Source organism: Amphiprion ocellaris, chromosome 9 (assembly GCF_022539595.1).
Source record: "Amphiprion ocellaris isolate individual 3 ecotype Okinawa chromosome 9, ASM2253959v1, whole genome shotgun sequence".
In the NCBI taxonomy this organism is placed as follows: domain Eukaryota; kingdom Metazoa; phylum Chordata; class Actinopteri; family Pomacentridae; genus Amphiprion; species Amphiprion ocellaris.
Genome location: NC_072774.1, coordinates 5601206 through 5628641, shown reverse-complemented (window position 1 = coordinate 5628641; position 27436 = coordinate 5601206). Strand labels below are relative to the sequence as shown.

Genomic DNA, 27436 nt, shown 5'->3' with positions numbered 1-27436 from the left:
CTCAGCTGCGACCAACAACCACAAAAGAAAAATTCAGAAACTTTTCGGCTAAAATTCTGGCCGTGTTTAGGCATGTTAACTTAAAAAATAGCCCAAACTACACAATTTATCAGAGCCAAAAACTGTAACAGCAGAAAGACTCATTTCATGTAACTTGATTATCAGTCTCATTGAGTTATTAATAGTCAGAAAAAAAATAGAATGTGGTAGTTTTTAGTCACATTTACTGAGATTTGAAGCGTTATTATAAATGTTCTTGGTGAAGTAACACTTATGTGTCATTCTGTTGGGAAAATTCACCAAATCTAAATCAACATCACGATATTCTACATGCGTCATTTACAAATTTGACATAATTATACCATTTGCATTTTGAATAGATCCTGAAAACAACAAAAACAAACTGTGCTTCGTGGCACAAAACCAACTCAGCTGTGACTAACGGTCAAATAATTAAAAATATTCAGGAACTTTTTGGTTGAACTGCAGGCAGTGTTTACATAAAGCAGATAGGAGTGAAGTATAGAGATAAACTCGAGACAGTGAGAGAGAAAATAAAACATACTTGATCAATTAAATGAATGCAGCATGGCTCAAAAACAGTAAACAGAGGAGCAAGTTGTTGGGAGATACATTCACCATGGTGAAGCATCTTTGTAGAGTTGATGTACTGTCATGTGAAAGATGCCTCGTTTGTAGAGGCTGTTACATCTAACCTGAAAATTGTGATATCTGAAAAAAAACACTTTACATATATGTTGTTGAAAATCACGAAAAAATAAACCATTTGCACTAAACAGATTCTGTCAAAAATAAAAAATAAAAATCTGGGCTCCTTGTGCAACCATTAAGTCATTAGAGACTCAGTCATGTAGCAGAAATTCTGCAAGTTTTTGGATGAACTGCAGGCAGTTTTTACACAAAGCTGAGAGGAGATGAGTATGGGAAATAATTAGAGACACTGATAAAACATAACGTGCTTCAATAACATTGATGCAGCATGGCTCAAAAATGGTAAACAGAGAAGCAAGATGTTGGAAGACACATTCAGCATGGTGAAACATCTTTCTAGAGCTGATGTGCAGAGTGAAAAACACTATTCACAAAAGCTGTTAATTTGAAGCTGAAAGTCTCTGATTTATGGGATTTTAACTGTTACATACTGCAGAGAAGACCTTTCTGAGTTCTCTCTACTTTCAGCTATATTTGTGATGATTCCATAGAGGTGCAGGACTTTATACTGCAGAGAAAAATTAACCTTAAAAATATGACAGAAGCCAAAACCCTAACAAACCTTCCTGGGCTCCAGAGGGTTAAATATCAGAATTTGCAGACTACGTGTGTGTATGTGCATTACTCTGTGCATTACTGGCTGAGTAATCTCTGTAAATTAGAGATGTTTAGAGATGTTTGTGGCTGATTTTGGTAAAGCCCCTGTAAAAACTCTCTCTCACGGAAAATCACTTCCCATGACATGGCACATGTGCCGAACACACACACCGACGCATTCACGCACACCTTTAAGGTGCCGCACCTACCGTCCCGCCTCCGCACACATACACTTACTCTGCAGTAAACGTAATAACTAAAGTCTCCGCCGCTGCTTGGCAGAGCGTGAGAAAGCAGCGAGCATCATGGGTAATTGCTATGCTGCACGCAGTATCTACAGGAGCACTGTTTATGAGGTGACCAGGGGGAGGGAGAGGGGGATGAGAGGACACCGAAATATTCCCTCCTGCTTCCTCCTGGAGTTTAGAAGTTTTCCAGACTGTGCATGAACTGATCAACCTGCCTGTGCTTTATCGATAATTACCATCAGCTAGTTTGGTGCAAAAAATTTGATCTGCTGGCGCGGCCGCTGATGAAAACATCTGGGAGAGATCTCTGATTGTGGCTGAGTTTGTGCCTCCAGCGTTTATGTGTTTAGGGGCAATAATTGATTTCTGTGTTGTGCCCCACAGGGCTTGTCCCACATCTCCAAACTCAACACACACATGCACACACACACACACACAAACACAAACACAGCAAGGCATGCTGCAGTATTAATGAGACATGAATAAGACATGAAGAGAGACCCCCCTCTTACATGCTCACACAGGGTCTCCCCCTCCCCAGCTGCTTCCTGTCTGCAGATTACCCAGCTTTCACTGGGCTCTGGTTAAGTGGGGCCAGGAAGAGATTTAACCCCCTCAGCAGGAGCGCACACACACACTCATGCAAGCGTGCACACACACACGCTCCCCACTGTCAGCCTACATTAGCCCCCTTATTATGTTATCGGAAAGTATGTGTTTTATTGAGTGATTGACTGCTGACGGAGCTTCAGGTGTTTATTATCGGCCTGAAATAAGATTCGTGTTTGAAATGAATGATTTTATGTACCTCTGCGGCTCATATCTGTGAACTCAGGTCGCCGAAAAAGTGTGAAAACTCACCGCTTGAGGTGTAAATGTGGACGAGTAAATTGTGGAAGTTGCAGTTAAATAACATTTCTTCACTGATGTTGAAATTCTTTCCAGTTCATTTTTCAAATAACCTTTTAACCTTCTGAACACCAAGGAAAGGCATGTTGTCTTTTAAATATTGCATTTATCAGAAGCATAAACTATAAAAGCAGAAAGCAGCATTGTCTTTGAACCATTTCTCTGTGATATTTCATTAAAACAGCTTTATTCTACATGCCTCGCAGTTTGCAACGGTTTGAACCTGATTCTGTAAAAATCTAAAAAATTCTGCAATCCTGCGACCGACACTTACGTGACAAAAACACAAAGTTTTCAGCTGAACTGCAGGCAGGGTATATCTAGAGCAACTAGGCCGTAGGCATTAAAACAAATAAAAAGGATTGAGAACAAAATAAAGCACATTTCATCAATAAAATAAATGCAGCATGGCTCAAAAATATTATATGGAGGAACAAGTTGATGGAAAATACATTCGGCGTGGTGAAATATTTTTGGAGAGCTTGTGGAGGCTGTAAAAATGTAAATTGTTAAATATTTATGTTATGTAGAAAAGTGCTGGTAACACCGGTGAACACTTGGAAAAATGTTGGGTATGTTGATTTTAGATTTCTTCTATTTTTGTAAAACAAATCGAAGATCAACTTTTTTCTCTTTCTTTTTTTGTGGGAGATTTATGCCATTCTGACTGTGTCATACTACCAAGAAATTTTAGATTTATCTCTCTGTTCTATTTGCTGCTGCTGTTACATTGTAAATTTCCCCCGCTGTGGGATCAATAAAGATTTAATCTATCTATCTATCTATCTATCTATCTATCTATCTATCTATCTATCTATCTATCTATCTATCTATCTATCTATCTATCTATCTATCTATCTATCTATCTATCTATCTATCTATCTATCTATCTATCTATCTATCTATCTATCTATCTATCTTAGCCTTGGTTGTGTTGTTTTACATAGAGGTTCAGGATTTTCTATTGCAATCAAAATGAGCCCAAATGTGCCAAGATGACAAAAAAAAAAAAAGAAACGCCAGAAACTGCTTGAAGTTCAGAGGGTTAAGTGTTTATTATGGCGTACCATTAATTGTTACTGAGCCCTGTTGTGGAGCTTAGAGTCAGATGAAAGGAAACTGTCTAGACTCGGCTTAATGGCGTCGTATTAAACACTTGATAAGTGAGCTGAGTGTATGTTGCTGCAGGTTGAGTGGTGACCTTCTGTATGTTTGTGTTGCAGGCCTCAGCGACGTCTGGTCCTGGTCCTGGTTCTGGTCCTGGTCCTGGTCCTGGTCCTGTCTCTCCGGGCTCTCAGGTCCACGCAGCAGCCGTCAACGGAGACCGAAGCGCTCTCCTCAAACTCATCACAGGTAAGTCTCACAGCATAGTTCGCTTTAATGTGCAGTAACGTGTTGCTTTAAGGATTTTTTTAGAACAAAATTTCGATGCAGTTGCTCCATCTGTGGTCAGACTGCAGCAGCTGGTCTTTTGTTTTGCACAGAAAAAGGTCAATCATCCTTTTACAAAAGTGCAGACCTTTAGCCATGTTTATATTTAATAGTGCACATGCAGTAAAGTGTGCTTGTACTCAGGCATATATTAGCAAAGAATATATATGTAGGGTGACAAATGGTTTTAGCAAATCAGGCAACACAATCCTCCAGCTCATCAGTGTTGCAGTTTTTCTTTATGACTCCCAGTTGCTTCAAATAAACTAATTTATTTAGAGAAGTGGAAGCGGAATTCCTATTAAACTAAACTAGTAAAAGACTGCTGCCTTTTTAAACCAGTTTATAACATCTTCCATTGGAAGCCACATACTTGCAAAGTCTGCTGCTGCGTAGAACTGAAAATCCAGTACATATTGACCCAAATCTTGGTTTCTATTAACACTTAAACCTTCATCTGTGTCTTGTTTGTGTGTTTGTGCAGCAGAGCCCTCGCTGAGGGACCGTGAGGACCAGTTTGGCCGGACCCCTTTGATGTACTGTGTGCTGGCTGACCGCCTGGACTGTGCAGAGATCCTGCTGAAGGCCGGAGCTTCGGTCAACAAGACCGACCACAGCCAGCGAACTGCTCTGCACCTCGCTGCACAGAAAGTAAGGACATACACAAATGCTCGAACACTGGAGCACGCACAGATGTTGTCAGCCCTTTTTATGACGCACAACAGAAGTGAATACACACCTGTGTGGAATCACTTCAATATGAATTGATTAGGGCGCCCCGGTGGCTCAACGGATTGAGCGAGCGACCCATGAAGAGGGACTATCGTCCCCGATGCAGTGACCATGGGTTCAAATGCATCCCATTGCAATTTGCTACAGGTCCTTCCCCCACACTTCCCCCAACCTTCACGTCTAATATAAAAAAAAAAAAAATCAATTGATTAAAAACAGCTCAAGAACTGCATTACTTCTAAGTTGAACAGTAGATTATTTCCACTGATGAACAATCAATAACAAATACCCTAGAAAGACTATATTTAAAATTCAGACCCCAAAGTAGGAACTTAATGCAACAAAAGTGAATACACCTGTGATGACTCAAACTAAACTGAGTCCATCTGTGATTTCCAATCCGTCTAACAGCTTGAATATGGTTCTAAAATGAGCTGTGAACAGCAGAACTTTCTCAGTTTTGGACCTATGGACTGTGTCTATCGGCATGTCTTCATCATGGCTCCACGTGGAACAGAACTGCCAGAAGAACTAAAAAAATCTGACTGTGAGACTTCACAAAGATGGGAAAGGACACAGGAAGATCACCTACAACTCAGTGGAAACACAGTGTCAGCAGTAATCAGGAGGTACAGAAGGAGCCATAGTACCACTAATCAGGGATGTAGTGGTCGTCCTCCTAAAATAACTCCACTGACAGTGAACTACTTTCACACTCTAGCTGTGAAAAACAGACGGCAGCTGCTTCAGACTTGACAAAGGTGTTATCAGTGGAAATCAGAGTTTATGTGAAGCTCAGACAGTGAAGGACACTTCAGTAAATCAACATCTATGGACACAAAACTGCAAGTAAAAACTTAAAAAGAAGTATGAAAAAAGAATGTTGGGAGAACATTTTTTGGTCAGATGAAGATGCATTTGTTGGGCTCAGATGGAGTCCAGCATGTTTGGTGTGAGCCTGACCAGGACTACCACAGTGAATGCATAGTCCTGTTAGTGAAGCACGGAGGTGGAAGTGTGACGATATGGGGCTGCATAAGTGCAAAAGGTGTTGAGGAGATGATATTTATAGATGAATGTCTGTGGATAAACCAGCATACTGCCTGTCACGATGACTCCCAGTCTACAGAAGCTTGAAGAAAAGGGATATTCCAGCATGTGAACCATCCAAAGCACAAAATCAAGAGTTTCTACAGAAGAATAAACTGAAAACTATGACCTGTATGAGTATGTCACCTGACTAAAATGCAAAAAAACCCAACCTCTGGGGAATTTAAAAGACAAAGGCAGAGGAACCCAATTCCTTTCAGCAAAGAGCAGCTGAAAAAAAAATAGTCTGAAGAATGACAAAACACCACTTCCAAAATTTGGTGTCATCCATGCCAAGAAGGATTTAGTCTGTCACCAAAAATAAAAGATTTAAATCTCAGTACTGACTTTTGTTGCATTAAGTTCCTGCAGTGGAGCCTTTTCTGTTTAATATAGTAAATCAAAACTATTAGTTTTTAATTTAATTTTTCCTACTGTTCAACTTAGAAGCAATGCAATTATTGAGAAGTGATACAATTATGAATCATCTGACATTTAGGTTATATTACACAGGAGTGCACTCACTTCTGTTTTACACTGTATGTCATAAAGTTGACAAAATGAATTCACAATCATGGATTTATAGAGGTGGATTGAATATGGAGCAGGAGAAATTTTGACAGACTACTAACTTCAGTGGGAAGCCAGTGCCCCCTAGTGGCTGTAGTTACAGCCTTAAGGCTTGTGGAATCAATATCAACTGATTTATAGTCTTTAAACACAAGCATATACACTTTTTACACACAAAGAAATAACCTGCATGGAGTTTCACACTGAAACCGATCTTCAGTCCAAGGCTTAGGGATAATCAGCATAAAGGAGAACACCTCCAGAGGGATGTGAACTAATAATATGTTTTTACATCTCAGTTATTTATTGGTGTCTTCTTCTTTTGTGGGAGTTTACTGATGCAGGATCATCATATCACTGAAGAAAGAGGGGCGGTAATGGGTTATCGGGATCTGTCTCATAGATAGGTGTGTGTGTGTGTGTGTGTGTGTGTGTGTGTGTGTGTGTGTGTGTGTGTGTGTGTGTGTGTGTGTGTGTGTGTGTGTGTGTGTGTGTGTGTGTGTGTATATTCGTGTGAGTGTGTATGTGTGTCGGGGGATGCTATGCGGTGATGGGAAGCCCTGTCTCTTTGACATCTGATCAATAAGTGGCTGAGACAGCGAGAGAGGCCAGGGATTACTGATCTAATTGGACTGAGAATAGAGAGGACACACACACTCTCATAGTCTGGATGCATGCTCACACACAAGATAGATCTGTCAGACTGTGGCTCTGTGGTCGCGGCATGGCAAATATACAAAACACACTCACACGTGTACGCGGTCACGCCTGCACACACACCGCCGTCGCGCTGCGCCGATGCATCACCCGGCGGTTGGGAGGCCGAAACTGAGCGGGGCGACGACGATGATGATGTGGAGGGGATGACAGGCCGCTGTTTACTGTTTAACAGCTCATCACAGGCGCTGAGCGGTGAGGCAGGAGGAAGATGGATGACCTGTGGATTGAACCAGACGCTGCCTGGGGAGCGTATGTGTGTGTGATCGCTGCCGGTTCATGAGTAATGTTGAGGAGAATTGGTGATTTCTGAGCCTTTTTTTTTTTTTTTTTTGCAGGGGAATGTTCGTTTCCTGAAGCTGCTGCTGTCCAGACGAGCCAACTGGCTGCAGAAGGATTTGGAGGAGATGACTCCGCTCCACCTGGCCACCCGGCACCCTTCTCCGAAAGCCCTCGCCCTGCTGCTCAAACACATCGGGCCCGGGGAGGTCGACACGCAGGACAAGAACAAGGTACAGACGCACAAAAGGCTCCACACCTGGGGTTACAGTGGCATGGACCTCTTCTTTTCACATTTGCCGTCTCCCCTTCTACTGTCTCTACAGTAGGACAAAGGACAAAAGGACTAAAGCCTTTGTTTAACTCAGGTGGAGTCCAGCATGTTTGGTATGAACCTGACCAGGACTACCACAGTGAATCCATAGTCCTGACAGTGAAGCACAGATGTGGGAGGGTGATGATATGAGGCTACATGAGAGTAAAAGGTGTTGTGGAGATGACATTTATAGAAGAATGTCTGTGGATAAACCAAAATACTGGCTGACAAGATAAATGGTCCAGCTGAGAACCATTGAAAGCACAAAATCACACAAGAGTTTCTGAAGAAGAACAAAGTGAAAACTATCTTGGACGAACATGTCGCCTGATTTGAATCTAACACAACACATTTGGGGTATTTTAAAGAGAAAGAAAGAGCAACACAACCCCTCCAACATGGAGCAGTTAAAGAAAATATTTCTGTGAAGAATGGTGGAATTCTAGATAGAAATTTGGTGTCCTCCATAACAAGGAGGCGAAAAAGCCCCTACAGAAAACCCAAAACAAAACATCCAGCCTGGTTTCCAGTCTTGACGTCTGACCAAAAACCTGCAAACAGATAAATGACAGACTCAAGTCGGAATTTTAGGTCTCACACACACACAAATAGATAGAGAAGCACTCGCACAATGATTTTACAATCTGTGGCTTTGTCCTGTGTTCTGCTGATAAGACCACAAACACACAGTCTCCTCTGTCTGCTGCAGCTGATGTGTATCTGACATCAGTAGTTAGTTTTGTAATAATCCAATATGCATCATCGCGTCAGATGACAGTGGTTTCAGCGAATCTCAGAATAGCTCAGCGGCCGTCATGGAGGCAGTATCTGGGTTAGAATCTCAGCCCCCCCGCCGGATCTTCAATATGAGCTTTGTGTAGCATGTTGCCTCATATTTCTTGGCCCTGTCGTAGTGGAGTGGTTTTTTAAACGTAAGTGGAAACCTCAGACCTGCTGTTACAACATCTCTTTATAACCCCATTCATTCATCTTTGTGTTTCCCCTCCTTTCATCTTTCCCTCGCTGTTGTTTTCTATTCACAGCAAACTGCTCTCCACTGGTCTGCGTTTTATAACCGACCGGAACACGTACGCCTCCTCATCAAGCACGATTCCAACATCGGCATCCCAGACAGCGAGGGAAAGATCCCCCTGCACTGGGCGGCTCACAGTCAGGAGCCCAGCGCCACCCAGACTGTTCGCTGTATACTGGTACATCCAAACTCACCTGTTCAGGTCAAAGTTACATCATCAAATGTGAAGAAAGTTCCCACCTGAACCCCTCAGAAGCAGATCATTTTTCCTTATGTATGATAACTTTAACGCATTTAATGAAGACGTGAAATTTTACCTTCATTCTATGAATATTTTCAGAGTTACAAGCCCTTGAAGTACATAGTGGCGGTTGAAATTTTGCATTAATTTTTGAGCCTCATAACTTCGTCAGTACAACAGATAGAAACATGGGCTGAAAAATACATTTAAATTCTGTTGAAATCTGCAACCAAATCATTTTTACATCCACTCCAGGTGCCACAATCTAAAGCCAAAATCATGCATAATTTTATCTATAACCAACTTTGAGCATCAGTATTATGGGATGTATCATAGTGTCAATAGTAAAACTGTACCAGTTTAATGTCTGTGATGTAAACCAGACCTGGGCCACATCCAGCCCGATGGCTGACCCTAACTGGCCCACATAGGATCATTGGCAAATTAAAAGTCAATGCAAATGTTTATCATATCATATCCACCACAGATATTCAGCCTGACTTCAGTGCACTTTGATTTCTGTCACTGAACAACAACAAAATAAAGAACTGAGGTAATGCAAACAAACAAAGCTGCAGGCATTTATTGCTTTTTCATGTAAAGTTAATGTGATGCTAGTTGTGCACATTTTCTAAAATGTTTTTGTGAATATTCATTAAATAGTTGTCATTGTATTGTTTGATTTACTGTTTTTATAGATATTGAGCAGAGCTTTAAGTGTATTGATCACGCCCTTAACAACTGTCAAAGTTTCTCATGTGGCCCCATAGGAAAATTAATAGCCCACCCCTTATGTAGACTAATAGAAACAAGGGTTGCTAGCCTTGATGTGTTTTCTGTTTTCTGAAAATTCACAAGAGAAAACATTAAAAAAGGTGCATTTTGTGTAAACTTTCAAGGCTCATATCAGCATGTGTGATAGTTGGTTGGACAGAACAAGTTATTGCAAAGGAAAGGTGTCATTTTTATCTACATTTTGACAACTTCTAGACATGATTATTTCTGTGGCAGAGCTACTTTCTAATATAGGATTGTTTTAACGCTAGCAAAATGTAAAATTTGAAATGCTGTTTACTAAAAGGATTAAAACCATCATAATTTTTGCAACATCATTTTCCTGACTAATAGACAAGACAAGTGTTGGATACCTGGAGTGGGTGTAAAATTGATTTAGTTGCAGTTTTTAACAATGTTTTTCATCCCTACATTATTTATGAAGTTTTGAGACTGAAAAATGCAGAAAAAAGTGCAAAAATTTCATCCCACCACTGTGTACTTCAACGCCCTGTAACTCTGAAAATGTTCATAGTATGAGAGTAAAATTGTGCATGTTTTCATTAAACATAATTAGATGAACAATCAGCTGATTCTGTGGAGATCAGGTAGGAAAAACTGATTGATTCTCATGGAATATAAATCTGCATGTCTTTGTATTTAAAGGAAGCAGCTCCCACTGAGTCCCTGCTGAACTGGCAGGACTATGAGGGTCGGACGCCGCTGCACTTTGCCGTCGCCGATGGTAACGAAGCAGTGGTGGAGGTGCTGACGTCCTACGAGGGCTGTAACGTGACGGCATACGACAATCTGTTCAGGACGCCGCTGCACTGGGCCGCTCTGCTGGGTGGGCAAATCCTTTTCACTGCTGTGGAAATGACATCTTCTTCCCTACAAACTAAGTTCTCATTAAATCTTATTATGCTGCTTAGCTGAGTCAAAGCCAGAAATGGAAAAGTTCTTACTCACAAGATTCTGATTTATTTTTGTCCACGCTGTCTGCTTGTCTTTCCACAACTTTGATCCAGACTAAAATATCTCAACAACAACAGATGAGCTGCGAAAATGTGATCCATTGAGAAAAAAATCAGACTTTTCCACCAGCTCTACCTGCAAGTTGAGCTGCTAATCAGTTAAGCATCAACTATTATCTTAAATCCCAACTAGTTTTGATTTCATAGATTCAAAAAAAGTTACAGATTATGTAATTCCAGTGTTTGTTGGAGAAAGAACTCTGCTTATTATGCTTATTTATTAGCCTCAATATTCTCTGTTTGGTCCAGAACCTGTTAAAGAATTTTGTTTTTTTAAGATTATATGTACCTTGTTTCCTTAATAAAAATGGTTTAACTTATGCATTTTTTAACTTTGCATGTTCAAAAGTGTGAAAAACCATTGAACAGTAGAGCTGCAGTGGTTAATCAATTAATTTTTAACTTTTAAAATAAGCAAATATTCTCTGGTTTCTGAATATCTTTGGATTTTGGACAGAAACAAGACATTTGTCATCTTGGGCTTTAGGAAACACGAATGGACATTTTTCACCATTTTTTTCTGACATTTGAAAGACAACTAACTAAACAACTAATCAATTAATTCAGAAAATAATCATCTTTTAAGTATGACTTTAAGGAAAACTATTATTAAATCTATATTTTTGTGCCTCTTTTGGGCGACAACTAGCAAATAGTTTCACGAGCAAGTCATCTGCTGATTATTTTAGAAGTTTTTTATTGTTTTGTCACTAGAGTGTCTCAGGATGGTGAAAATGTCTGTCAGTTTCTTAATGCAAAAGGTGATGTCTTTAAAAAGACATCTTTTGTTCAGCCACCAGTCAGAAAGTCAGAGATGCAACGATTATTCATTTAGTTGTCAACTATTAAATTAATCGGCAACTTTTTTGATGTTTGATTAATCAGTTTGAGTAATTTTTTAAAATGAAAAACAGCCTAAATTCTCTGGCGGCAGCTACTTAAATGTGAATACTTTCTGGTTTCTTTCCTCCTCTATGGCAGTAACTGAATATCTTTGGACAAAACAAGACATTGATCTCCATTTTTCACCATTTTCTGATAAACAACTAATCGATTAATCTAAAAATATTCATTAATTTGCAAAGATTTATGCACAATTTGCCTTTTATTATGTCACATTTGCATTAAGTTTGAGTAGAAATTAATTGGTAACTATTCAGTTAATCGCCAACTGTTTAGATAATTGTTTCATGAGTTTGAATAATTTTTTATGTAAAAAAAAAAAAGTCTAAATTCTGTGGTTACAGCTTCTTGAATGTGAATGTTTTCTGGTTTCTTTCCTCTATGACAGTAAACTTCATATCTTTGGGTTGTGAATCGACATTTTTCACCATTTTCTGACATTTTATAAACCAAACAACTAATTGACTGAAGAACTAACTGACAAAATAAATGAGAGATTATTTAACAATGACATTAATTTTTAATTGCAGCCCCACCTCTACAGCTGTACACATGTTAACTTCTAAAACGTCACAAAGGCAAACACATTGTTCACTAACTGTGTAAACAGCTGAGTCATGTTGACCTAAAGTGGAGTTTTTTTTACCGTTAACAGTTTTCTAAAGTAAACTGACAAACTACAAGATGCTTTTGTACGTCTGCGTGTTTCCTCGCATCCTTGTCATCATTTGTCACAACCTCCTAAGGCAAACGTGTTTTTCAGGCCACGCCAAAATCGTCCACCTGCTGCTGGAGAGGAACACATCAGGCACTATTCCCTCCGACAGCCAGGGAGCCACGCCTCTGCACTACGGAGCTCAGAGCAACAACGCTGTGAGTCACATAAATACTCAGTATGGTCACCTGATGTGTCAGGATGCTTTAATCCAAAAATAAATCTAACTGGATTCTGTAAAAAACTAAAAATTCTACAATTCCGAGTGAAACTGTGAAGTCATGATTGACTCAGCTGCGACCAACACTCACTTGAAAAAAATTATGGGAAAATTTCGGCTGAACTGCAGGCAGTGTGTACACAGAACCAATAGAGACGAATGTAGAAAGAAATTAAAAACGCAAGGAGGAAAACATCTATACCAATAGGCCCTTGGAAAAATGTTGTCTATGTTGATTCTAGTTTAAGAAATTCAACTTTAGTTTTTGCTTTTTTATGATTTAAGGCATTCCATCTGTGTCATACAGCACAGTAGTGATTTTAGCGATTGTTCTACTTCTAGTCAGAGTTTTTCTGTTTCCATAGAGGTGCAGGACTTTATATTGCTGTGAAAAATGAACCCACAGTGACGGAAAAATATGACAGGAGGGGAAAAAAAAGGCCCAGAAACTGTTCAGCTAAATGTCTTTACCAGTGAAATTTAAAACGCTCATATTTGTTTGTTTGTGAAGGAGACAGTCGGTGTGTTTCTGTCCCACCCATCGGTGAAAGACGAACCCGACCTGGAGGGAAGAACCGCCTTCATGTGGGCCGCCGGAAAGGGCAGTGATGACGTCATCCGCACCATGTTGACGCTGACGCCGCACATCGACATCAACATGGCCGACAAGTACGGCGGCACCGGTGAGCACCTCCGGAAACTCCACCCTCCCCGCTCTGTAAACCTTCCGGGCGTGGCCACACACTGTACACAGACACCTTCATCCTCTCTGGAGCCTGATTGGCTGCTTGTTTTAGGTTGCTGATGATGTCACGAGGGATTCCCCCGAGCAGGAAGTGATACTGTGAGCAGAATTAGTGCGAGCTTGTCGACCCTGGCACACGCATGCAAACACACATGACTTCCTCGCCACGCTCCGACCCCCCCAGGGCTGCTCGGACGTGTAATCTCAATGGCGATGGCCCCCGCCCGCCTCATCGTTTATGCATGAATAACACGCCGCGGTTGAGTCATGCTAATGAGACGGTGTGAAGGGCAGTGGAAGTGACTGGTGGCCACATCACTTCCAATGCACTTGACTCCAGCCTGTGCCGTCTGGGGACTGGAGTGAGATGGGGGGGGGTGTGTAAGAGGAGGATTAAGTGCACTGCTCCTCATTAAATTTCACTGTCTGTTTAACCCTCCGCTGACCAGGATTTAGACATGGCCCAGATGCAGCGGAGGGGGATGCAGGCGAGGGAGGAGAGGTTGTCCTCAGGGTATTTATTGTCCACTTAGATTCAGGACCTCGCATTATCATCTGGTGTGTGTGTGTGTGTGTCTGTGTGTGTGTGTGTGTGTGTGTGTGTGTGTGTGTGTGTGTATGTGTGTGTGTGTGTGTGTGTGTGTGTGTGTGTGTGTGTGTGTGTGTGTGTGTGTGTGTGTGTGTGTGTGTGTGTTTTAAACCAGCGCTCCATGCGGCCTCCCTGTCAGGTCATGTGAGCACCGTGAAGCTGCTGCTGGAAAAAGGAGCGATGGTTGACTCCCTGGACGTGATGAAGCACACGCCGCTGTTTCGAGCCTGCGAGATGGGATACAGAGACGTCATCCTCACGCTCATCAAGGGTGGGCATGATTAGTTATCGTACTGTGCTCAAGCAGGTTAACTGTGTGAACCACAAAACTGTCTGTCTTTAAACAAAATTGCCAAAATTAAACTATTGATCAGGGTTGTAAATTGTAAAAATGCCAAGAATCGTCAGATTTTCAGTTTTCCTACGGTCTTTGAACTTCTCATCTGTGACATTACATCTATTCATGAAAATTCTCCAAATCCAATCAAGATGGTTTGTGAACATATATTATATGATGCATGGTTCTCTCAGTACAAATCCCCACAACAAGCTTATATTTGTCATTAAAATCACTATTCTACCTGTCTCATTTAAAAATTTGCCAAAAATGAACCATTTACTCGAAACACAATCTGTAAAAAACAAAAAATTCTGCACTTATTAGTGCAACCATGAAGCCATTAGTCAGTCAGCTGGAACCAACAGTCACCAGGCAAAAATTCAGGGACTTTTAGATGAACTGCAGGCAGTGTTGACACAACAGAGAACAGACAAGTAGGAAAAACTTAAAAAAAATATAAAATGGGTGTTGAATTCAGTATCTATACTATGCAGAGTCATTTTCATTTTCCAGTATTGGTAACACCTATGAGTACTTGGAAAAGCATTGTACATACTGATTCCATGTTTTTTAAATTTTTTTGGCAAAATAAATAATAAAAAAAATCATTTTCTTCGTTTTTGTTTTATGATTTACGGCATTCTAACTGTATTTTACTGCATGGAAGGGATTTCTAAGTTCTCTCTCCTTCTAGCGATTGTTGTTCTGTTTCCACAGAGGTAGAGGACTTAATATTACAGAGAAAAATTTGCCCACATTGACTTAAAAATGTTACAGGAGCAAAAACGAACACACAGAACCTGCTTGTGTTTCAGAGGGTTAATGGCAGATTCTCAGATTTTAGACTCACTACTTGGAAAAAAAATCATCTTTTTTGCCTGTTATCCATATTGTCTTGTTCTGTGTATTAAAATGAATAAAGGTTCTGCTCGTGTTGACCTGGTAGACGTGGATGGTCACACTGCTCTGCACTGGGCAGCTCTGGGAGGAAATGCTGAAGTCTGCCAGATACTGATGGAGAGCGGCATCAGTCCTAATGTGCAGGTACACAAACTACACAGCAGCAGCACACTGAAGGAGCAGCTCAGAGTTTAATTTTATCATCACTACTCTTCAAGGCTTCACGTTCTGGATCAGACCAAGCTTTATGATTGTACTGGACATGAGGATCCAGCTGGTGAAGCCATAATTTTTCCAAAAACCTAAAGTTTAGCCAGAGCGAATACGATGCTGCAGCAGTGTCACAGTCATTTTCGGTGGAGAAGTGAGTTCTTGTTCATCAAAACTGCTTCTATTTGCTTGTTTTTCACCTGTATTCATCATAAAATCTAAGATTTTTCATGCAGCACTGTATAATTAAGCTCTAAATAACTCACAAATATCCCAAATTTAGATCAATATTGCATTTTTATTCGACAAAGAGATTTTTTGTGGCTGGAAAATTACATAAACAGGCAACCAACAACTGTAAAACACTGAATTGTTATTGATGAATTTTAACTATTTATATCTTTTTCTTTAATTTTTAGCTAAAAGTACCATGTCCAAAATTAATCATACCCATCATAAATTTGTGGGAAAATGCAGCTTTATCTCATTCCAAATGGTCTGTGTAATTTTCTACCATGCTTTAGAGCATTCAGAATCAGAATTAGTTTTCACTGTCTTTATACAATGTGTAAAGAAACTGCAGAAGACTTCTCTCTTTATATACAAAAAACATACTGGTGTATATAAAAACAAGGAAAATTTATAATCATTCATGTTCCTGTCATTTAAGGACAAAAGGAACCTATTGGTAAAATACAAATCCACTATAAATTGAAGAATTTTGAAAAATGTAAGCGTAAAATCAAGATTGAGCTGCTGTTTTCTTTATATTTCTGCATATTTCTGACAGGATCAAGCCGGTCGGACTCCTCTGCAGTGTGCAGCTTACGGCGGCTACATCACCTGCATGGCCGTTCTCATGGAGAACAATGCTGATCCAAACATACAAGACAAGGAGGTTAGTATTTGTATTTGCCTGCATGCAGTTTTACACTTCTGTGCATGTTATCTGACTGAATCTGTCTTTGTTCATGCGCAGGGACGCACTGCTCTCCACTGGTCGTGTAACAACGGCTACCTGGACGCCGTGAAGCTGCTGCTGGGCTACAACGCCTTCCCCAACCAGATGGAGCACACCGAGGAGAGGTGAGGATGGAGAGAAGACTCTAATTTAAACGAAGATGAACAGATGATATGATAGAGTTTTGCCGTCCAGGTACACCCCTCTGGACTACGCTCTGCTGGGCGGCCACAGCGAGGTGACTCAGTTCATGCTGGAGCACGGCGCTCTGTCCATCGCTGCCATCCAGGACATCGCCGCCGCCTCCATCCAGGCCGTCTACAAGGGATACACCGTCCGGAAGGCCTTCAGGGAGAGGAAGCAGCTCCTGATGCGACACGAGCAGCTACGCAAGGATGCAGCTAAGTGAGAGACGAGCACGCACAAACAGTGTCGTACAGGAGTTTTAAGCTCTCAAGGTGGAGTTAAAGTGAAATTTCAGAATCAGAATCAGCTTCAATGGCCACAACATACAAGGAAGTCGGTTTTGGCTGTTGGTGTCAATCTAGGAAAAAAGAAAACAGAATAATAAAAATAACTGTAGAAAAAAATAGAATAGAATGCTTGTTATTGTCATTATACACACACAATCTCTGTATAAAACAAAAGAAAAAACAAACGAAATTAAAAGACAACTTTTGTGGTGCAAAGTACAAATAAGACAAATATATAAAAATGATGGATGGATGGATGGATGGATGGATGGATGGATGGATGGATGGATGGATGGATAAATAGATAGATAGATAGATACATAGATAGATACATAGATAGATAGATATTTACACATCTAGAAAAGAACATATATGCAGAGGAGTGCAAAATGACAATTGCTACAGTGAGAGCAGTGCAAAAAGCAAATATATTCATAAAGCACATTTAAAAAACAAGAGTCTGGGTTCAGATTTTGCTTCTGCATGTTTAGTAAAGTTTGAAGCTTAAAATAATAATACAATGATTACTTTTTACTTATCAATTCACTTTGTGCACACACACATAGAAGCATAAAGTCAATATATGAGTGTAATAATCCTTTACTGGCGCCCCGGGAGCTCAGCTGGTTGAATGGGTGACCCGTAAACAGGGTCAAGGGTTCGAATCCAGCCCATGGCCCTTTGCTGCAGGTCCTTCCCTCATTCTTCTCCCCACGGTTCCTGTCTCTCTCCAATGTCCAAAAGCCTATAAGGCCAAAAAAATAACTTTAAAAAAAAAAAAAAACTGGGTTGTTTCTGGGTGTTTTTTGCTCCTGTCATGTTTTTACCTACTGTGGGCTCATTTTTCCCTGCAATATAAAGTCCTGCACCTCTATGGAAACAGAACAATCATGACTAGAAGGAGAGAGAACTCAAAAATGTCTTTTGAGCTGTATGATACAGTTAGAAATGCCTTAAATCATAAAAATAAGAAAAAAGCTGATGTTGAATTTCTTTGATTATGTTACAAAAATTGACAAAAACTGGAATCAACGAGCACAACATTTTTCCAAGTGTCCACAAGTGTTAATAATACTGGAAAAATATAGTGGTCCTACAGACTACGGATACTTAACTAACTACATCTTTACAACCGTTACAAGTTCTATGTTTTTCTCTCTGCTCTGCTTATCAGCCATACAAAGATGTTTCACCATGCTGAATGTATCTTCCAACAACTTTGCTCCTCTAAATACCATCAATCACGATGCATTTATTTTATTGAGCAATTATGTTTTATTTTCTAGTGACTCTACATACTTTAGATAGTTAACTATTTAAATTTTATTTTTATATTTGATTCCTATTTGCTCTGTATAAACACTGCCTGCAGTTCAGTCAAAAACTGATTTTTTTGTCAAATGACTGTTGGTTGCTTCTGAACCACTAATGGCTTTACAATTGCACCAGAGAGCACATAATTTTTTTATTTTTTATTTTAATTTTTTTTACAGAATGTGCTTAGAGCAAATGCTTTATTTTTCAGGATTTTTTAACTTGAGACATGTAGAATAAAGTAAGTTTGATTAAATATCATGACTTCGACCTTGGATTTGTTGGAAATCAAATAATTCTTTCTGTTTTTACAGTTTCTGATTCTTGATAAATTGTGTAATTTAGTTGATTTCTTTAAAAAAAAATAGCATGCGTCTCAAACCCGGCGACAGGTTTTGTGGTTCACAGGGTTAAAAAAGCACCATTGCGCCGCTCTTTTTTTTTATTATAAGACACTCTGTTCGTCACACAGGAGCTTTTACATCTTGTTTCTGTCTTCTTCTACTATCGGTCTCTGTCCTGCTTGTTTCAGCCTCAAACAAACTCTCTCCATATCTGTCTTTTTTGTGTCACTGCAGCAAACACATCCATCTTCCTTCTGTCTTTCTCTTTGGGCTTCTTCTCCTTTTGTCATTTGCTCACCAGTCGCACCTTTATTGTCTTATTCAAGCTCCTGACAGGTAAATTTGTTCTAAGAGGGCACATTGACTTCCAGTTTCCTCGTGTTTGTGATGTTTTTCTTACAAAGTAGACGAAATATTCCACCACATATTGCCTTTTTATCGCTTTGTTTTCCCAGTGGTGGCAGGTAAATGCATGTCTTTACCCATGAGGTACTTTGAGGTACTTTGCTGGAGTGTTTTCAGTTTTATGCTACTTTCTTCTTGCATTTCACCACATCTCAGAGGCAAATATTGAACTTTCTGCATTTATCTGACAGCTTTTTAAGATGTAGATATTCAACAACAGATGATATAACAGGGTAAATACAGATGAAGCCATTGTTTTCCAGCTTTTTTAGCTTTTTGCGAAAAGCAGTGTGTACTCGGGCTTATGTTTCGGATGTTTATGAGTTGTTAATGCCTCCACAAAATACAGATTTTTCATTTCAGTAAATATTCCAGTGATCTAATATCTCAGTAAAAATCAAAGACAAGAGATAAACAGAAAACAGATTTTTCTTCTTTTCTCTCCCATTAATCAGATTTATCGGCTGTTGCTGGATATAAAACTGGATGTAAAATATTTTAAATTAGCTCCACCTGCAGCAGCTACAACAGTAAAATGCTGCTGACACACTGATGATCCACTATTAATACTCTGTCACATATAATAATATGTCAGAAGGCCTCAACTAGGACTGTTATTGCAATAGTTAATGTACATTTTACTGCTGTGTTCTTTTACTTAAATAGGATTTTTTTTGTGTAAAAGTTTTACTTGTAATAAATTATTTTTACGTTGCTGTATCGGACTTTTTATGTAAAGAATCCACCACTGTGTTTTCTCGATATAAACCCAATTTGGGACCAAATCTATTCAACTGTAATTGCTTCTTAACTTAAAAACTTATCCTGAAATGCAATTTTGCATGTGAGAACAGGTTAGTTTTCTTCTGTAAGTACATCTGATGACTGAATAGTTAGGTCAGAATACATGAAAATACAATATTCTCATCATTAATATTTAAAATAAACACAAAACTAGAATTTAAAACATGAAAGATTATGAGTAAATGTCTCACAATGTGCATTAAGCATAATATACCAGCGGACAATACATTTACATCCTTAAATTAGGTTTTTTTGCTGAATTTTTCACACAAAATCTAAATTTTCTTTGTGTTTAGGAAACGGGAAGAAGAGCAGCGGAGGAGAGAAGCTGTGCAACAGGTTTCAGTGGCGGCGGCTGCAGAGAAACGTAAAGTTTCTTTGGTGAGATCAGAGCAGGAGAAGCTCAGCTTAGTGAACATCATGGAGGACTTATCCATGAATGATTCACTGGTGGAGACGAAGAAGACGTCCAAAGATGAACGCACCAAAAGCAAAGAGGAGAGACACAAAGGTACAGAAATGTTTAGAGTTCTGTGTGAATGATAAGAAGTTTACAGGAACTCCAAGTAGTTTCTGGGTGTTTTTTTGTTGTTGTTGTTGTTGTGTTTTTACCTACTGTGGGCTCGTTTTTCACTGCAATATAAAGTCCTGCACCTCTATGGAAACAGAACAACCAAGACTAAAAGACAAACTGTGAACTATGACACAGATATAGTACCCTAAATCATAGAAAAAGTTCAAGCGAAAGTTGAATTTCTATGATTATTCATTTTAGAAAAATTGAAACTAAAATCAACATTTACAAAATTTTACAATTGAAAACAGGTTTTGCCAATACTTGAAAAAAAAATAGTGTTGTGTAAACACAGTCTGCAGTTCACAAGAAAAATTTCCAGAATTTTTCTCACGTGACCCTTGGCTGCAGCTGAGTCACTAATGGCTTCACGTTTGCAATGAGGAGCACAAAATTTTTAGTTTTTTACAGAATGTGGTTACTGCAAACGCTTTATTTTTGGAAAATTTTTAAATAAGACGTAAAATAAAGTCTGTTTTATGACATACTGTGATTGTAAGCTTAGATTTGGTATTTTTCCTGATGGATCGCATGGCACAGATGAGTATTTTTGCAGTTTCTGGCTTTGATAAAAGGTATAGTTTGGGCATTTTTCAAAAAGATAACATACCTTTAAAATCTGCCAGCTTGCTTTGGGGTTCATGAGTTTAATAGAAATTTACTTTATCTTCACTAACATGAACTAGATGGTACAATATTTCGGCAATTTGCATGAGAGAAACGTTTAACAAAACTTTAATTCTGCCCCACCAGCCCACAAGAGCAGATCCTCCCGAAGAAGTAAAACAGCAGAAGCACATGAAGCTCCTGAAACTTCAAATCTGGTGCCTGGTTCTCTCCAGACCAACAGGCTGAAGGAACTTCTGTCTCCTTCCAGCTGCAGACACACGCCGGGCATCAAACCTGCGGCCACCTCCAAAGTCAAGGATCGACCTTCCTCAAACACTCCTTCCACATTCATCTCCTCTGAAACTGAATCCAGCGCCAGAGAAAGCATCCCCATAAAAAAGACTGTCCACACCTCTCCACAAAAACGGCGAAACCACAAGGAGCAGACTTCAGAGAGGGCCAAAGATCAAACTCACGCTGCCTCATTAAGAAGCAGTTCATCCCCTCTGAGAAAGACCGCCACGCCTGCATCGTCACGCACACACCGGGAACACGACAAAGAGCAGCGCAGGAGGAGGACTGAGGCTGCACGCATCATCCAGCGAGCCTGGAGAAGGTGAGTCTTACTTCTCGTTTGAACCCTGGAGGGAGCCGAAGCCTTTGTGACTGTGGGAGATTTTCGGTGCCATGTGGCGCCCACATGTGCCCGCATACATGTCCACCATCTCCCCTGCAACACCCCCATCCTCGGTCTGGATGCCATCAACACTGTGGCGGTGGGGGGGAGAGCGTGGGAGAAGGGTGAGACGAGGAGGCAGGGGACAGCGTAGCCTATAATCTGGAACTTTCATACTAGTTTAACAAGAGGCTAAAAGTTCAGCCGGGCTGTCTAATCGCTACCAGCAGCTTCTCGTTGCTTTTCTCTCCACTGAGTTTCTCTTAGCGGCTGCCAGTTCACCGCAGGAGGCCCTCTGCTTCTGCTCAGCTCTACAATTATACCACGAATATGCTGCCTATTAACTGCCTTGAATAAACTGTTTACTTAGTTTACGCTTAGTGAGCATTAGTGTGAGGACTTGCCAGCTTTGAGACCTTTGAACGCTGTCTGAGAGTTTTTTTTATTGACGAAGCGTGCGGATGGATGGATGGATGGATGGATGGATGGATGGATGGATGGATGGATGGATGGATGGATGGATGGATGGATGGATGGATGGATGGATGTGTCTGCAGGTTTCGTGCACGCAGACAGAGAGAAGTGAAGTCCTGCTTCGAGGTGGAGTCGAGCGATTCGAGCTACGCCCAGAACAGGAAGAAGGTGGAAGTCAGAGCTCAACCTGCCAAACCTGCAGCGAGTAAAAGCTCAGTGCTGCAGAGCATCTATGGTGAGATAATTTGTGTTTTCCTGTTTTGTTTTGTGGGCTTTTTATTGATACATGCACCTACAAACTACTGCTGGTTTTTAAAGCCTTATAAAGTTGGTCTCCTGCCTGTATCTGTGATTTGCTGACTCCCTGGCTGTTAGTTCACCATTTTGTAGTGCTGTCCGAATGTTAAATTACAACTGCTGCACCCTGTATAGTCACTCAAAGTATCCCACAATGCAAGTGCAAGCTAATGCCCAGCCAATAGTCACTAAGCAACCAATATGTACCGTTGTACATTGCATAACCCGAGAATGACAGATGGATGCGAGAGAAAAAGGAGAGTTGATGGCATTTCCATGTATTTTCTAGTGTTAAGATGTGTTTTATAATGTTTAAGATTAGGGATGTGCAATATTGGCTTTTTTGTCGATAACCGATACGCCGATATTGTCCAACTCTCAATTTCCGATTCCGATATCAACCGATACCGATATATGTGGTCTTGGAAATAATTCCAAATCACAGACATATTGTTAGTCAGGCACAGCAAGCTTGTTACTGCAGCCACACTTGTTTACACGCTTCATAATGCACTTTGATGATGTGATCATTTGTGTGCCGGTAAATGCCACCGAAATCCAGGCATTATTTTATCGGTTTTCTTGATAGCAAAAAAAAACCCCAATAATGATATTGACCAATATTACATTTTTATGCCAATGTTGGGCCGATAATATCGGACATCCCTATTTAAGATGTATTTTACAGACATATTTTGCCGAGTTAAGACATATTTTCTAGTGCTAACATGAATTTTACACGTATTTCATAATTTTAAGACGTATTTTACAGACATATTTTACCGTGTTAAGATGTATGTTATAGTGTTAAAACATATTTTCTAGTGTTAAGACACCTTTCATGGTGTTCAGACATATTTTACAGATGTATTTCGTAGTGTTAAAACATGTTTTCTAGTGTTTAGACTTATTTTCTAGCGTTAAAACATATTTGATAGTGTTAAGATGCATTTCATAGTATTGAGATGTATGTTTTAGTCTTAAGACATATTTCATAGCATTAAGGCATGTTTTGAAGTATTAAGACGTATTTTCTAATGTTAAGACATATTTTAATGCTGCAAACGCTGTTGAGAAATGGTTTGAAGAACATGACCAAGAGTTCAAGGTGTTCGCTCGGCCTCCAAATCCATCGATCCATAGAGGTTCCACTTTGTAACTTCCAGGACTTTAAGAATCCGCCGCTAACGTCTTGGTACCTGAAACTTCAGAGGTCTGTAGAGTCCAGGTCTCGATTGCTCAAAGCTGTTTTAGCAGCACCAAGGTGACTTACACAACATTCCGAAATGTTGAGGCTGATTGGTGTATAAATGGCAACAGAAAACCAGAATATCAATGCAATTAAAGCAAAATTAACAACCACCCAATGACAGGAGCACCTATAGAGCCAAACCAAACCAAACCAATCACATGTAAAGACACACAAAGCAGCCTTCCCAAAGACTATATTCTGATGCTGTTTGTGTCTTTGTCTTTCAAAAACGTGTTCAAATGTATCATCTCCTTCAGTCCTGTAAAATTGCTCTGCACTTTGAAAGTACCCGATGTCATGGCAACAACATGAGAAGTGGCTCGATACTGAGCAGCTATTTCAGACTGAACAGCTTTTAAGAGCAATGCTGCAGTTAATTGTTGCACTAATGTAATATTGAATCAATCAGGGTGATGGCACACCATTGGAATAATGATTTTTCAATTTCCTAACATTGGGTATTAATCTTTCTAGTGGTTGAAACGCTGAATACATGCGAGCTGTGACCTGTGAGTCTGCCTGAGCTCACTCTCACCTGTTGGTTATCCAACAGTGAATTGCTTTTTGAGGGGTTTTTCATTGTGACAGTAGAGAGATGAGAAGGTTTGACGATAATATGCAATAAAGGGCTCTGGCCAGACTCCAATCAGGGACTTTACAGCTTGTAGTTGGCATTTTAAACCACCCAAGTCAGAGGCGTCAAACGGAGCATCATGGCCTCAAAGTTTGGGTTTACAACAGTCCAATACATCTGCAAACTAGTTCAACATGTCAGACTCTGTTAGGGATAAAGCTCTGGACACATTTCAATCCAGAAGTTGTCGCTTGTGATTGCAAATGCATGATAAAATGTCCAACTTTACAGCAGAAATAAACATGCTAACAGTCTGTTACACACAACAGATTTTGTATTTATGGCTAATTTCTATGATCATGACAACAGGAGTGATTTATTTTTCAATATATAAAAGTCACCAGTTTAAATCCTATTAAGGCTTCAAGGTACCCAGAAATAACCTTCTGAAACTGAAGCAGTTATTGGACATTATTGTCACATTTTTCCTTGCTGTGGGTTCATTTATCACTGTAATATAAAGTCCTGCCCCTCTGTAGAAACAGAACAACCATGACTAGAAGTAGAGAGAGCTCAGAAATGTATTTTGTTCAGCATGACACCATTACAACGCCATATATGATTTAAAAAAGTGCGGTGGTTGTAAATACTATAGATACAAAACTAATTAAATTTTTAGGCCCTCTACAAACTGAGTTTTTCTCTCTACTCTGCACATTAACTCTAGAAAGTTATTTCACCATGCTGAATGTATCTTCCAACAACTTGGTCCTGTGTTCACCATTTTTGAGCCATGCTGCATTTGATGTGTGTCACACATTATTCTCTCCATGGATGTGTCTGATCTGTAGCCGCTATACCCCATCATTCACATCCCCATACTCACCCAACCGGTCGAGGCAGATGGCCACCTTCCCTGAACCTGGTTCTGTCAGAGTTTTTTTCTTTACCCCTCCCTCTTCTATGGTTTTTTTTCATTCCTTCCCACCGTCACTCATAGGGGATCCAAAAGCAACGTTGGGTTTTCTGGTCCTGGTCTATAATTCGTACGGTCTGTACCTTACTATGCTACCGTTCAAAAGTTTGGGGTCACCCAGACAATTTCATGTTTTCCATCAAAATTCACACTTTTATTCATGTGCTAACATAACTGCACAAGGGTTTTCTAATCATCAATGAGCCTTTCAACACCATTAGCTAACACAATGTAGCATTAGAACACAGGAGTGATGGTTGCTGGAAATGTTCCTCTGTACCTCTATGGAGATATTCCATTAAAAATCAGCTGTTTCCAGCTAGAATAGTCATTTACCACATGAACAATGTCTACACTGGATTTATCATTCATTTAATGTTCATCAATCTTCATTGAGAAAATGCGTTTCTTTCAAAAATAAAGACATTTCTAAGTGAGCCCAAACTTTTGAACGGTAGTGTATGTTGTGAATCTGCGGCATATAAATAAAACTGAACTGAATAAGGACTGTTGGAAAGTTAAAAATTCCCCCCAAAAATTCTGTTTTTACAGTTTCTGGCTCAGATTTTTTTTTAAAAAGAAAACAAGTTGTTTTTTTTGTTTTTTTTAAAAATATAATTTTATTTTTGTAAGATTTATACAAAAATACACTGAACAATATGAACAACAGGGAACGATCCATCTCTTTGTTTATATATTATATTATATATTCAAAAAATCAACCAAAATCCAGCGAATTTCGCTGGATTTTGGTTGATTTTTTTGTGAATGTTCTTAAGAAACATTTTTTTTAACATGTCTTTTTTTTTTTCCGTTCGTGTCCCGGCTTTCCCGGGATCTTTCTGCATGGAGTTTGCATGTTCTCCCTGTGCATGCGTGGGTTTTCTCCGGGTACTCCGGCTTCCTCCCACAGTCCAAAAATATGCTGAGGTTAATTGATCATTCTAAATTGCCCGTAGGTGTGAATGTGAGAGTGATTGTTTGTCTCTGTATGTAGCCCTGTGACAGACTGGTGACCTGTCTAGGGTGTCCCCTGCCTTCACCTGAGTCAGCTGGGATAGACTCCAGCCCCCCCATGACCCTAATGAGGATTAAGCGGTGTATAGATAATGGATGGGTCTTTTTTTCCACCAAAAATGTTGAAAATGTGGACATCAGAAGTTTCACTGTGAAAACTGTTCTGGACTTGGAAAGTTCACAGCCTGGCTCTTAAATCAGGCTCAATCTGCATCACCTGTGAGATGGAGCTCAGCTGTGTGCTGTAGCCAATCAGCCGGGCGTTGATAAAAGGAGGGATCACCCAACTGCTCAGTTGGTTGCGGATAGGTGACCTGGAAGGTTCGACACCATCAGTCGGCCTTCTTCTGGAAACCTGAGTGTCTTTGTGTTGTGTCAGTGCACAGAACCCAGCACTTGCTTGCTTTTGTTTTGGGGAATGTTTTTCTTTTAAGGGGTCTTAGTTTTTGTTTGTTCTACCACCTTTGGTAGATTTAGTGGGGGATAGTGGTATTAAACCATACACTATCCTCTTTTAGACCACAGAACCCCATTTTCTGTTTGTGCAGTTTTTGTTAGTTTCACACGCAAACAACCTTGGTTCATTTAGTTTGAGACAAGAGGGGGTGAAACATAACAAAATATAGTAGTAAATATTTTCCTACGTTTTCAAACTTTAAAAAGGATCAATTTGACCCGCAGGACAACATGAGGGTTTAAAGAAGCTGGAAATCAGCCTAAGTGACAGGAACTGGTGTAAAACATGTGTTGGGTCCACATACCAGGCCGGTATCAGCCCGGTGTTCTGACTGGATCCTGTGGTTTCGACCCTCAGACATTTGTGACCTTCTCAGCACATCAGCAGGTGATGACGGGACGACGGGCAGGAAGGCGGCTGCACCAAAACTCACGTGGCTCCTCCGACAGACGGGTCGGTCCTACCCAACCTCCCCCGACGTGGTCCTCACCTCGTCTCCCCCCCGGCCTCCCCCCCGGCCTCCCCTCCTCTCTGTCTGACAGTCGTGGCACCGTGAAAAGTTCAGAGCTGTCAGGGGGAATGTCAGACGACTGCGTGGAGTTATCTGCTGAACACACAAACCGCCTCGCGCACACATGAGGCCGATTTTCTCACTTTCTCCCTGCCGCTGTTTTCCAAGACGTGGACACATGTTTGACACACCGGGACGCTTAATTATTATAAACCGTTTCTCAGATAAAGGCTAGCAGAAGAGAGAAATTTAGATTTGCGTCCCAGACAACAAAGCTGCACATACCAAAAAATTATTTTCTGCAAGTCTGATTCTAAAAAGTGATATTGCTCCTTTTCTATGAAAGTGATCCCTTCTTGCCTCAGAATAGTCCATTTTCTCATTTCTGTGATGA

The 27436-nt window shown here is 40.2% G+C and overlaps 1 protein-coding gene across 3 annotated transcripts in view; it reads left to right on the top strand.

Annotated features, from left to right (window-relative positions):
- invs (inversin) overlaps positions 1-27436 on the top strand; it is a 73638-nt gene that overhangs the window by 37908 nt on the left and 8294 nt on the right. For 2 of the 3 annotated variants that reach the window (XM_055013756.1, XM_023284275.3), the window contains exons 3-17: positions 3710-3839; positions 4402-4568; positions 7364-7537; positions 8664-8831; positions 10335-10515; positions 12369-12478; positions 13052-13223; positions 13990-14145; positions 15137-15258; positions 16115-16222; positions 16304-16410; positions 16481-16690; positions 19922-20136; positions 20953-21424; positions 22042-22193. In XM_055013756.1, coding sequence (XP_054869731.1) covers positions 3710-3839; positions 4402-4568; positions 7364-7537; positions 8664-8831; positions 10335-10515; positions 12369-12478; positions 13052-13223; positions 13990-14145; positions 15137-15258; positions 16115-16222; positions 16304-16410; positions 16481-16690; positions 19922-20136; positions 20953-21424; positions 22042-22193 — 2644 coding nt within the window. The remainder of the gene's footprint in view (positions 1-3709; positions 3840-4401; positions 4569-7363; positions 7538-8663; positions 8832-10334; positions 10516-12368; positions 12479-13051; positions 13224-13989; positions 14146-15136; positions 15259-16114; positions 16223-16303; positions 16411-16480; positions 16691-19921; positions 20137-20952; positions 21425-22041; positions 22194-27436) is intronic. The other variant, XM_035954726.2, reaches the window with a different exon arrangement.